This window comes from Scylla paramamosain, chromosome 49 (assembly GCF_035594125.1).
Source record: "Scylla paramamosain isolate STU-SP2022 chromosome 49, ASM3559412v1, whole genome shotgun sequence".
NCBI lineage: Eukaryota > Metazoa > Arthropoda > Malacostraca > Decapoda > Portunidae > Scylla > Scylla paramamosain.
The window spans coordinates 3,177,501-3,190,799 of NC_087199.1; the positions used below are offsets into that span (position 1 = coordinate 3,177,501).

General features: G+C 46.9%; 1 protein-coding gene across 5 annotated transcripts in view; it reads left to right on the forward strand.

Moving 5' to 3' along the window:
* Positions 1–12,790, forward strand: part of LOC135095500 (ATP-dependent RNA helicase DDX3X-like) — a 21,998-nt gene extending 9,208 nt beyond the window's left edge. For 2 of the 5 annotated variants that reach the window (XM_063996354.1, XM_063996357.1), the window contains 9 exons: positions 1,627–1,752; positions 2,206–2,321; positions 4,261–4,410; positions 5,086–5,242; positions 6,542–6,704; positions 7,537–7,715; positions 8,365–8,482; positions 8,976–9,251; positions 9,781–12,790. In XM_063996354.1, coding sequence (XP_063852424.1) covers positions 1,627–1,752; positions 2,206–2,321; positions 4,261–4,410; positions 5,086–5,242; positions 6,542–6,704; positions 7,537–7,715; positions 8,365–8,482; positions 8,976–9,251; positions 9,781–9,911 — 1,416 coding nt within the window. In that variant the 3' untranslated portion in view covers positions 9,912–12,790. The remainder of the gene's footprint in view (positions 1–1,626; positions 1,753–2,205; positions 2,322–4,260; positions 4,411–5,085; positions 5,243–6,541; positions 6,705–7,536; positions 7,716–8,364; positions 8,483–8,975; positions 9,252–9,780) is intronic. The other 3 variants (XM_063996355.1, XM_063996358.1, XM_063996356.1) reach the window with 2 other exon arrangements.
* The last annotated feature ends 509 nt before the right edge of the window (positions 12,791–13,299 follow it).

Below are 13,299 nucleotides of genomic sequence, written 5' to 3' on the forward strand. Positions count from 1 at the left end.
GTACTGCTGATGTACATACAATAAACATATGCTTACTTACACATATTCTCTGACGCACACACACGCACACACACACACACACTGACACATATGCACAGAAACACACACATGGAAGAGAGAGAGAGAGAGAGAGAGAGAGAGAGAGAGAGAGAGAGAGAGAGAGAGCAAGCATGGACTCACACCCTGAGTTGCCAAACGTCATTTCAAGACACATGGTAGTGAAATGTAGGCTGCCAAGTTTAAAAATAGCCTTGACATCACATGATGTAAGTGTTGGTGACACGCTGTTCATCACATGATGTGTGTGTCACAGTTTGTGGGTTTAAAACCTGTGTAGCTTCAAGTGGAGTCCTCTGACTCCACTTGAAGGGATTTTTAGGGGTGAATTTATGGTTCTAGTGACAGATTAAGATTTCCATTTTATTAATGGGAGAAGCGCATGTAAAGGGTTTGTTTTGCATCAAAGGGTTTTTAACAGTGTGCTTATGGTTGTAATGACAGATTAAGATGATTTCTACATCATTAACAGGAAAATCTTTTGAAAGGCTCTAATTGAAGTTGTGTGGATTTTAAAAGGTGTTTTATTGTTCTAGTGAAAGGTTGACAAAATTTCTTCATTATTAACAGGAAAATCTTTTGAAAGGCTATAGTTTAAGTTATGCAGGTTTTAAAAGATGTTTTTATGGTTCTGCAGTCTGTTCATAGAGACCTCCATGTTGTGTTGGCAGCCCTGCTGCTTGCTGAGTTTGTAAAGTGATGTGTAAACCATAATATTTGACTCCTTACCTTATCCTGGCCATAATTTCCTTGTCTTTATCCAATTGAGGCTGAACACTGTGATGTGGTTGAACAAACACTGGTTCTGCCAGGGATGTGAACAAAGCTGCCCTCACTTGTGTAATTGTTGAGCTGAGGGAGGGAATGTGAGTGTTCCTCAAGGCAGGCATGGAGTATGCTTCACATGTCTGGGGGGGTTCCACTCATACTGCTCTTCTAGACAGGGTGGAATCAAAAGCTTTTCGTCTCATCAACTCCTCTCCTCTAACTGACTGTCTTCAGCCTCTCTCTCACCGCCGCAGTGTTGCATATCTAGCTGTCTTCTACCGCTATTTTCATGCTAACTGCTCTTCTGATCTTGCTAACTGTGTGCCTCCCCTCCTCCCGCGGCCTTGCTGCACAAGACTTTCTTCTTTCTCTCACCCCTATTCTGTCCACCTCTCTAATGCAAGAGTTAACCAGTATTCTCAATCATTCATCCCTTTCTCTGGTAAACTCTGGAACTCCCTGCCTGCTTCTGTATTTCCACCTTCCTGTGACTTGAATTCTTTCAAGAGGGAGGTTTCAAGACACTTATTCATCAATTTTTGACCACTGCTTTGACCCTTTTATGGGGCTGCCATTTCAGTGGGGATTTTTTTTTTATTGGATTTTTGTTGCCCTTGGCCAGTGTCACTCCAACTTAAAAAAAAAAGGCTGAGTCTCCCCCAGACTTTGCAGGCCAGGGGTGAGCAGCGCTGCCAACACAACACTGAGGGCCCGCTGACATTATTTCTCTGAACAGACTACATTGACTTGTGACCTGCTGTGTTCATGGTGTTTGTTATCATCCTGTCTTCCCTGCCACAGAAATATGCCATCCCATTCATCCTGGCCAAGAGGGACCTGATGGCCTGCGCCCAGACTGGCTCAGGCAAGACAGCGGCCTTCCTGGTGCCCATCCTCAACCAGATCTATGAGCACGGCCCTGTACAGGTGAGGGGGGCAGGGGGAGTGGCTGACTGTGTGTGTGTGTGTGTATGTGTTTTCATCTCTTAATTTTAATCTATTGAGTGCTGTGATTGGAGGTGATGGAGGTGGAGAAGAGGTGTGTGTGTGTGTGTGTGTGTGTGTGTGTGTGTGTGTGTGTGTGTGTGTGTGTGTGTGTGTGTGTGTGTGTGTGTGTGATGTCTATGTTATGTGATGGGAGGTGATGGAGAGAGGAGGAAGGAGCAGGAGGAGGAGGAAGATTGAGTGATGATGGGGAGGGGTGGGGGAAGGAGGAGGAGGTGTGTGTGTGTGTGTGTGTGTGTGTGTGTGTGTGTGTGTGTGTGTGTGTGTGTGTGTGTGTGTGTGTGTGTGTGTGTAACCTCAATCTAGCCATACCCTTGACACTAACACACAAACACACACCCATAAACACTAGCCTAACCTCTCCGTAACCTGCAGGTGAAGAACAACAACCCTCGTGGCCGCAGTAAGCAGTACCCCTTGGCGCTGGTCCTGGCCCCCACACGTGAGCTGGCCACACAGATCTATGACGAATCACGCAAGTTCTCGTACAGGTAATGGCCCTCGGTGGTGTGGGGGAGAGGGGTGAGGTGTGGTGATGGTTGTAATGGGCTGTAGTGTATCTTGATGTATTATTTGCAAGTGTTTCAAGTTATAAAGTCTAACTGTAGTGTAAAGCAATTGGTCACACACACACACACACACACACACACACACACACACACACACACACACACACACACACACACACACACACACACACACACACACACACACACACACCTATTCTGTCCACTTCTCCAATGCAAGGGTTAACCAGTATTCTCAATCATTCATCCCTTTCTCTGGTAAACTGAACTCCCTGCCTGCTTCTGTATTTCCCCTGCCTGTGACTTGAACTCTTTCAGGAGGGAGGCAACACACTCTTCCTCTGACTTTCTTTAGGGAGCGGCACCTCAATGAGCTTTTTTTATTTATTTTTTTTTCTTTTTTCTTTCTTTTTCTTTTTTCTTTCTTTTTCTTTTTTTTTCCAGTGCCCCTCTTGCACACACACACACACACACACACACACTCAAAAATATTGTCACCATTATCAACAGTCTAAAAGGAAAATAAGGATGATGAAATGATGAGATGATAGTGATGTGTGTGTGTGTGTGTGTGTGTGTGTGTGTGTGTGTGTGTGTGTGTGTGTCATTAATTGCTCTAAGTGTCTTTAAGTTCAGTCTCCATAACTTAATTTGTCATCTCCTTATAACTTCAGAAACTTTCATAACATATTTATTTTACTTCATTTTTCATTTTTCATCCAGTAAACCATTCAAAGTTTGGACTTCATATATACTGTATCAAATAACCTTGCAAGATAAAACACACACACACACACACACACACACACACACACACACACACACACACACACACACACACACACACACACACACCACCAAAACATAGGCATTAATTCACTAACTTTTTCTTTGTAGTCCATTTCCTAAGGTTGCCGCTGTCACCCCTGCTCTCACAGCCACGCCGCTCCACAGGGCTGGGTGTCGGGAGCAGTGTAGGCAGATTGGGCGGTGACGTTTTGCAAGCCACGCTCCTCGGCTGGGTGAAGACGTGGCCTCTTTTCACTGCCTGTTTGACGCCCGGCTGTGTGAACATGTGGAGTTTGAAGAGCGTGGCTTGACTGTTCTGGTCTGGGTGATTTGGAGGATGTCTTTTGTTTTGTATTGGTGCTTGGGTTGTGGGTGGTGTCTCTCACACACACACACACACACACACACACACAGACACAGACACTCACTCACATGATGAATGGCAAAGGGAAGCCTTGATTATTGTGTTGAGATGTAATAAGTAATGTTATCTTGGTGCATACTGGCCTATGGGTGCTGTTATACACACACACACACACACACACACACACACACACACACACACACACACACACACACACACACACACACACACACACACACACACACACACACACACACACACACACACACACACACATACATACATACATACATACATACATACACACATACATACATACATATACACACTTGCACGCACAGATTTGAGGGAACACAAGCTGGGTCAACAAAACAGCACAACACAAGAAACACTAACTAAATAACTAAACCAGCAAAGCACATGAGTCCTATATCAACAAATAGTTATGAGTATGTACCATTACCCATCATTACTACCTGAATGCTCCTAACTTGCCATGCCATTCCTCCCATACCACCCATTCCCAGCTCACCATACCAACCATTCCTAACCTCACTAGCCACCAGACAAATCTTGCTACACACACACACACACACACACACACACACACACACACACACACACACACACACACACACACACACACACACACACACACACACACACACACACACACACACACACCACCCATTCCTAGCCTCTGATCTCACTCACCACTGTTCCTAATGTGCCACTCCATTCCTAATCCAGGGCCCGCGTGCGTCCGTGTGTGGTGTACGGCGGCGCTGACGTGGTGGCCCAGATGCGTGACCTGGCCCGAGGATGCCATCTGCTCGTGGCCACCCCAGGCAGGCTGGCTGACATGATTGACCGTGGCAAGATTGGCCTGGACTGCTGCAAGTAAGTGATGGAGATTGGTGTGTGTGTGTGTGTGTGTGTGTGTGTGTGTGTGTGTGTGTGTGTGTGTGTGTGTGTGTGTGTGTGTGTGTGTGTGTGTGTGCGCTGATAAGTGTTGGATGTTATTATTATTTATTTGATTTTATTCTATTTTTTTTGTATTTATTTATTTTTTATTTATTTATTTATTTATTTATTTATTTATTTAGTGTGTGTGTGTGTGTGTGTGTGTGTGTGTGTGTGTGTGTGTGTGTGTGTGTGTGTGTGTGTGTGTGTGTGTGTTTACTGCTACAATTATTTTTTTTTTTTTGCTGTTTTCCTTCTTCCTTCTTATCCTAGCCAACCTTTATTTTTTCAATTATTTTTGTTTTTTTTATTTACCTACTTATTTATTTATTTATTTTATTTATTTTTTAAATTTTTTTTACTTCCCTGTCTGATTGTTTTCTTCCGTGCCTTTTCTTTTATTCTCTATCTTATTTTATTTGTTTATCTTTTGTACTTGCTTACTCTTTATTTCTCTATTTTACCCATTCATTTCCTTACCTTATGTACTTATTTATTTACTTATTGATCCATTATGTACTTATTAATTTACTTATTGATCCATTACCCTACCCATCACCCCCTATAGGTACTTATATACTGATCCATTACCTACCCATCACCCGCCTAAAGGTACCTGGTGCTGGACGAGGCAGACCGGATGTTGGACATGGGTTTCGAGCCTCAGATTCGTCGCATCGTGGAGGAGGACAACATGCCACCCACCGGCCAGCGACAGACCCTCATGTTTTCTGCCACCTTCCCTAAAGAGATACAGCGTTTGGCCCAGGTGAGAGTGGGGTTACGTTTGGTTAAGTTCGGTTTGGTTTGGGTTAGGTTAGGTTTGGTTAGGTTAGGTTTGATTTGGTTTGGCTTGGTTAAGTTTGGTTTGGGTTACTTAGGTTTTGTTTTGTTTGGTTAGGTTTGGTTAGGTTAGATTAATTTGTTTTGGTTTTGTTAGGTTTAGTTAGGTTTGGGTTGGTTAGGTTAGGTTTGGTTTGATTAGAGTTAGGTTAGGTTTGGTTTGGGTTAGGGTGGGTTAGGTTTGGTTTAGTTTGGCTTGGTGTATTGGTTAGGTTAGGTATATTTGTTTAGTTTAGATTATTGGTTTGGTTAGGTGTGGTGTGATGGTGTCCTGGTTGGGTTAGGTGTGGACATGTTATGCACTGACAAGTCCTACTAGGTCAGGTGCACTGGTTTAGTTAGGCACAGACATGTCATGCGTCAGTGAATTGTGTCTGTGTGGCTGAGGTGTGTGCTGGTTAGGTTAGGCACAGACACATCATGCCTTGGATAGTCATGTTTGGACAGGCAGCGTCTTGCACAATGCCTTGGATTAGTCTTGTCTTTGTTTGTCCCTCTGTCTGGTAGAGGTGTGTGTTGGTGTGTGGGTTTATTGTTTAGTTTAGGCAGCCAGCTGCTCCTCACACAACAGAATTTTTTGATTAGGTTGACAGTTTGCATCATGAAGGGAACAATTAACAGTGAGAACAGGGCAAGAGGGGATAAGGAAATGTAGCTTAGCATGTAGAGCAGCAGGCACCTCTTGCACTGGTTAGTTGTGCTGGTCTAGTTAGGTGTGCGAGTTTAGTTAGGTTAGGCATGCTGGTTTAGTTAGGTTAAGTTAGGCATGCTGGTTTAGTTAGGTTAGGCTTTGACACTTCATCCTTGGGTTAGGGAGCAGCGCGTTACAAGACTTAGTGATGGTTGCCTTGCCTTGCCTCCTGTTTCATTTCTCCCTCACAACACTCCTTTTTTTTTCCCTCTACCTTTCTTTCATTCATCATTCCCCTCCTTGCAAACTTTTTCTCGCCTTGTTGATTCTTTTTATCCTCAGTTTTCCTTTACAATTATTAGCTTGTTTTTTTCCCTCCTTCCTCCTTTCCTTCACTGTTTCCCTCCTCACAAACTTTTCCTTCTTTTCCCTTCTCCCTCTCATCCTCACACTTTTCCTCCTTTACAAATAGTAGGTTTTTCTTCCCCATTCCTTGCCTTCAATGTTTCCTTCCTTGCAAACTCTTCCCTCTTGCCTTCTTGCCTGTTTCTCACCACCACCACCACCATCACCTCACATTGCCCTCTCCCTTAGGACTTCTTGGACAACTACATCTTCTTGGCTGTGGGTCGTGTGGGCTCCACCTCTGAGAACATCACCCAGAAGATCGTGTGGGTGGCAGAGGATGACAAGCGCTCCTTCCTTCTGGACATCCTCAACGCTGCAGGACTAGACCGCCTCAGTGAAGCCACCAAGGGTACGTACTCCTCTCTATTTGGTTTAGTTACACTTTACAATGCCTTTATTGTCAGCTGTTGTCATTGCTTATATTAGCCATTTGTTTTAGTCATCTGTCTGTTGCTATGTCAGTCTAGTAGTCCCACACAGGGCAAGCCAGACAAGGCATCACACACTCATTCACACTTTTCCTTGTCAGTGCCTGGTGGAAAGTGACAGTTGTAGTAGTAGTGGTAGTAGTCGTTGTTGTTGTAGTCCATCTATATATATGACCAGCAATCCCACACAGGGCGGTCCAGACACCACACACACACACACACACACACACACACACACACACACACACACACACACACACACACACACACACACACACACACACACACACACACACACACACACACACATGCCATTCACACACTTTCAGCCCACCTCATCATTATTTTATTTCCTACACTAAACACATTATTATTACATATTTTGCCAAGTCATTTTATTTTATATATTTAGCATAATTTGTCAAGCTTGCCTATCTCATTCCCACCTTGTCTCCTTCACTAAACACATCATTATTAGTACTTACCTCATCTGTATAGCAGTTCTGTCAACCTTGGCTGTGTTTATACTTTAAAAACCTTCATACCTGCCCAACACTTTTCGTCATCCTCTTTTTTTTCTTACTAACAGTGCAGAAAATGCTTCAGTCTCATCATGGTGTTTTCAGAGGCTACAGAGATACCATAATTTTTATTATTTATTATTACATTTATTTTGTTTATTTTAGCATTTGTCAGTTTTTCCTAACACCTTTGTCATCCTGGTCACCCTAACACCACCCTCCATCCTCACAGTGGAGTCCCTGACACTGGTGTTTGTGGAGACCAAGAAGGGTGCCGATGCACTGGAAGAGTTCCTGTACCGCCATGGCTACCCGGTGACCAGCATCCATGGTGACCGCAGCCAGCGTGAGAGGGAGGACGCTCTCAGGGTCTTCCGCAGCGGCCAGTGCCCCATCCTCGTCGCCACTGCTGTCAGTACATGTTGGCCACAGCAGAAAATAACATATACATACATACATACATACATACGTACATGTAGGCTGTAGGGTGCAATGGCTGTGAGTGGATGTGGTGGTGGCAGACTGGATGGAATGGCTGTGAGAGGCTACCACGTGATCCAGAAACTTGCGTGATTTGAACGATGAATCTGTCCTCCAATTTTGGGTGTTCCTTTTAACTTTTTATTTAGGGACTGGCACGTCAGTGGGCCTTTTTCCTTGGCCAATGCTATTATGTAAAAAATAATTTGTGTGTGTGTGTGTGTGTGTGTTGAGGGAAAGGATAGAGAAGTGTGTGGTTTTAAAGGTAAAAAAAGATGCATTTTAAGTGATAGGGAAAAAATATATATTTCATGAGATAAATGTAAAAAGATTAGTGTTTTGAGGCATTCAGCTGCCTTGAGGTCAACAGGCCTTTTGCATCCTCTTTACTTATCACATTCTTGTGAAGTAACTGCTGAAAAGTTCATTTAATCCCTCTTTTCTTTATTTTCTGTGTTTGTTAAGATTTTGTTCTGCACCGTAAGTGGTGTGAGTTCTTGGGTATGACAGTGAAGGGGTTGAAAAGATGAGTGTTGTGAGAGGTGAATTAATACGTGCCTGCTTGTGTCTCCCCTACCAGGTGGCCGCTCGAGGGCTGGACATCCCTCATGTTAGGCACGTCATCAACTTTGACCTGCCCTCGGACATTGAGGAATATGTCCACCGGATTGGTCGTACTGGTCGTATGGGGAACCTTGGTGAGTAGAGAGAGAGAGAGAGAGAGAGAGAGAGAGAGAGAGAGAGAGAGAGAGAGAGAGAGAGAGAGAGAGAGAGAGAGAGATTGTGTATGTGGCTCAAAGGATATAACAAAAGTGTCCTAAACAAATAAGTAATCAGGGTATGGCAAGATTGAGAGGGGATGTGATGGAAGTACTGAAGTATCTTTAGGGTGCAGGCAGTGTAGTAGTAGCTGACAAGAATAGGGGATGTGACGGAAGTGCTGAAGTGTCCTAAGGAATATAACAAAGGTTTAGTAATAGAAAAAGATTAGGAGGGGATCTGATAGTTTCCCAAGGGATACAACAAGGTTACCCTAGACAAAATCCTCTTAGTCAGCTATTAGGGCAGGACAAGATAGATGTAACAGGTCCTGAACACCCCAACATTGAACTGAACCTGACCCAGCCCATCCCAACATAACATGCTCCACCCCAACCCAACCACCTAACCTAACTAAACCTATCCCCACAGGCCTGGCCACGAGCTTCTTCAACGACAAGAACCGTAACATGGTACGCGACTTGGTGGAGCTGCTGCAGGAGGCCAAACAGGAGCTCCCGAAGTGGCTGGAGGTTATCGCCTCAGAGACACGCTGGGGCGGAGGCGGCGGCGGTGGTCGGGGACGCAGTGGAGGTGGAAAGCGATTTGGCGGAGGCTTTGGGTCCAGGGATTACCGACAGGTGGACCGCAACAAGTCATCCCATACTGGTGGTTCGTCTCGGCCTGGGTTCAGTAACTTTGGGGGAGGTGAGTCTGAGTGTGAGAGGTGGCCCCTTCCTCTCCACCTCCCATGTCCACTGCCACTGTGTGTGTGTTTGTGCGTTGGTGAGGTGTGGTGAGAGTGGAGGGGCCTGGTGTGTGTGTGTGTGTGTCTGTCTGTCTGTCTGTCTGTCTGAGAGATGGCTTCTTCCTCTCCCTCTTCCATATTCACTGCCATTTGCTTTCATCCTTGCTGTGTGTGTGTGTGTGTGTGTATGAGGTGTGGGAAGAGCAGAGGGGGCCTGGTGTGTGTGTGTGTGTGTGTGTGTGTGTGTGTGTGTGTGTGTGTGTGTGTGTGTGTGTGTGTGTGTGTGTGTGTGTGTGTGTTTGAATCTTGCTGAGTGTTAGGCATGATGTGGGTGGGGTGAGCAGTGTTAGGCATGGTGTGGGCAGGGTGGTTAGGCATGGTGTGGGTGGGGTGGGCAGTGTTGGGCATGGTGCGGGTGGGGTGGGCAGTGTTGGGCATGGGTGGGGCGGGGTGGGTGGGATTGGGCAGTGGCCTGTATGGTAAGAACAGTTGTATTTGCAGCGCCGCCACACTTCAACCACTATGGAGGCTACAGTGGCTTCAGTGGCAGCAGCAGCGGCGGCAGCTACAACAGCTACAACAATTCCGGGGCCTCGGGGACCGACTGGTGGGGCAACTGAGCGGCGGCGGCGGCAGCCCTGCCCGCCGCAGCGCCGTGCCACCTTGTGCCACACTTGTTACGCCTGGGCCCTATCATTAGTGGAAGTGCAGTGTTTGCTTTTCTTTAGTTTAGGAGGACGGAGTTTGTCCTCTCTAGTTGTAAGGCAGGACAGTTTCTGAGTTGTTGGAAGTTTTGAAGGCGGCCATGAGACAGCCTTGTCTCCAGGAGGCCACCTCCAGCTGGGATTCTTTTAAGAGTTAAAAAAAAACTGTGTGTGAGTGTGTGAGAGAGTTAGAGGATTACTGTCTATGGAAGGAATACTCCAAGAGTCGTGTATTGCTTCATACTTATCCCCCCAGCAACAAGTGACCACAACGTGGCATAAGGTTTCAGCAGCAGTCAAACTTTGCTAAGTGTTCCCCTCCCCCCCGAGTCCTGGCGCCAGCGACACTCTCTTCCCGGCGGCCAGGCCTCGGACGCCACCACTGTCTAGGTGTTTTGCTGCCTGACTCTCTGCATTGCCCAACAAATATTGACCCTCTAGGAAACTTGAATGTTTACTACGCTTTTTTTGTGTGATCACCACAAGGGGCCGCAGAGAGAGGGTCCGTCCGTGGCGACGCACCTCCTCTCTCGGCTGCGGCCGCCGCGTAGCACCGAGTAGGCCCTCGTGGCACACCGTTGTCGTGATGCAGGAACAGGCTTGTCCGAACCCCACCCCACTCCACCCTCTAAGGTTGGGCTGCTGTTAACTTTTTGAGTGCGAGGAAGGGCGGCCACCAGGCGCCCTGTGCCGCCTCCTCGCCAAGGTATTATAATTATAGAATTGTGTAGCATGGCTTTTGGGAAGTTTATTGATCATTTGATATTTTGCCGTCCCTTTTGATTGTAGTGTGAAGAAGAAGCCTCTGGGCAGCAGCGGCTGCTCGTGATTCATGTTCCCGCCGCCCTGAGGAAGGGAGGCCCCCGCACCACGCTGCGCCGCGTTGAGTGCGTGCGTGCGCGTGTCCTTTCAAGACGGCAGCGAAGAACGGGTTGAATCCCTCGAGGCTCGATATGGAGATGTGTCTTTGTCTCTCCTTCTGGACTCTGAACAACACCAGGTATATTTATGAGTTTTTTTCTTTGTTTTTTCCTCCGATACGTCTACATTTGGTTTGGTTGGACTCGGGTGCTGGCAACAGCATCCTCTACACAGTAGCGGCCGACCGCCGCGACACGTGGCCACAGCATCACTCAAGCCTGGTCTCCTGAAGGCGGTGGCTGGCATGTTGCAGTAATGATCCATCCCTGAGTCATACAAATAACCTGACTTATCTCAGGGCATAGGCCTATCCAGTGTTCGACAAACGTGTTCCCGTCCGGCGCGGAGGCTGGGCGGGGAGGCAGCGCCGCGACTCCCGGCGGGGTCAGCCCTGCTGCGGCGCACTGCAGCCCGCAGCCTTCCTAGATGTAAGTGGAGCCAGCGGCGAAGGAGTGGCCCGGACCCACTTTGGCGAACACTGCCATTATTACTGTGATACTGTGCGATGCCCGCGAGGGGCAGGACGCGGGGCGCGGGGCCAGGTTTGGGTTGTGGCAGAGAACGCCCCCGGCAGAGGGCTGCCAGCTCTTCCCTGGCGCGAACTAGCAGGGTTGCAGCAACTTTGATGATAGTGAGACAGAGGTACAGCCCACATTCCACTTTATCATAATCCTCCACAAAGTGTTTATATAGTTATACTTGTAATCTCAGTCATAGCCTGAGCATTGCCAAAGATTGTTAGTTTGTATGTTCATGTACAAATGTTGTCTTTATTTAGTAATTCATATTTGTTATTGTAGATGCTGACATAAGCCACCAGGTTTATGCTCACCTCAGACTGACTCTAGTCGGTGATGGAGCGCGTTCCTCAAGTTCACCAAGGCAGGAGTGCCGTGCGGCTCCAGAATTCGGCTCCCCGTTCCCCGTGAACAAAACGTCTGCCCACAGATCTGATGGTTTGGGCATTTCTCACCTAGCTATATCTCATCAGCTCCCCGTCACTTGTTGGTGCTAACGTTATGCTGTCCGGGAGCCGCGATCAGGTACAAAGTTTATAGCACAATAATCTGTCACAGAGAGAGAGGGAGATGTTCTGTGTTCTAAATGATAAAGTCAGCCTGCGTTTTACTGGTGTCGGCCCCGTGGCCTGGTGCCCGGGGCCGGCCGCTCTCTGTCCGCGCTCTTGAAACGATTAAATTGTGCAAAATTCACAGTTCGGTGGTACAATACTTCCTAGTAATGTACAGATCGTGCGTTTTATGTACTGGCTTGTGTGGGTTTTTCTCATCGAGAGTTTAGAGTTTTTCATATTACCAGTAGTGAGCGAGCCACCGCGTGACGCTGGAGCCTCGGGCCTCAGTGCCCCGCCCGTCACACTACAGCACGTGGAGATGCACTGGCAACCCACCCGGGGTTGTGGGGCCGCCGCCCGCCCCGCCCGCCGCCCCGCCCTGCCTACTGAGGGGGGCGGGGCGGCGTGGGGGTCAAGGGGCCCCCGGGATCAACTTTCCAGCAAGGAAGAGCAACGTCATCTTCCCGGCCCCGCCAGAGCTCCGGTGAGCTCTTCGGGGAGGTCAGGAAGGGGTCCTCACATTTCCCATGGAAAGAAAGTGTACCTAATATTGGGGAAATATTCGGGGGGGTCTCTGCGCCATATATTGTGTAGATAAAATGTACTGTCTTTTTATACAAGATTGCAAGCTATTTTTTATTTCTCTCATTTCTAGAGATTTAAGGAGAGATCTCAAGTTTAATATAGGGATGGCAAATTGAAAAGTCTACTATTATTATATTCACTCTGGCATTTAGAACAGTTATGAACTAGATGATGTAACCAAGCTTTCTTAAAACAATAAAAATAGTAAAACAACAAACACCTTCCGTCATTGCTCAGCCTTATCAGGCAGTGTGTGTTTGTGTGTGTGTGTCGGTGGGTGGGTACTTCTTGTCTGGGGATGCCAGCAAGGTACATGCATAACTACTGTGTGTCATCAGGTGTGTGGCAGTAATTAGGCAGTTTGCCACACATTTCAAAACTGATCAGGAATACTAGACTAATCAGTGAATGAGGAAGAGTATATCTAGCAGTGTTGCTGTGTCCCAGTGTCCACACCTACCTCAGAGTCTGCCACACACTTGATGACACGAGTTACTGAAAAAGCACCACAATTTAACTCCACTTGTTTCCCCAAAATTAATCAACATATCAGTCTGTTCCCATAATGTCCTTAAAATATAATTCTTGGGATTTCAAAATATCGGTGTTAGTGTGACAAGAATGATATAACTAGTGGGAAACAGGAAGTGGCAAAACACACTGATATCACCACCAGTACATCCTGTCTTAATGTGTGACTGGCAGGAAGCCTCAGGTGTTGGTCAC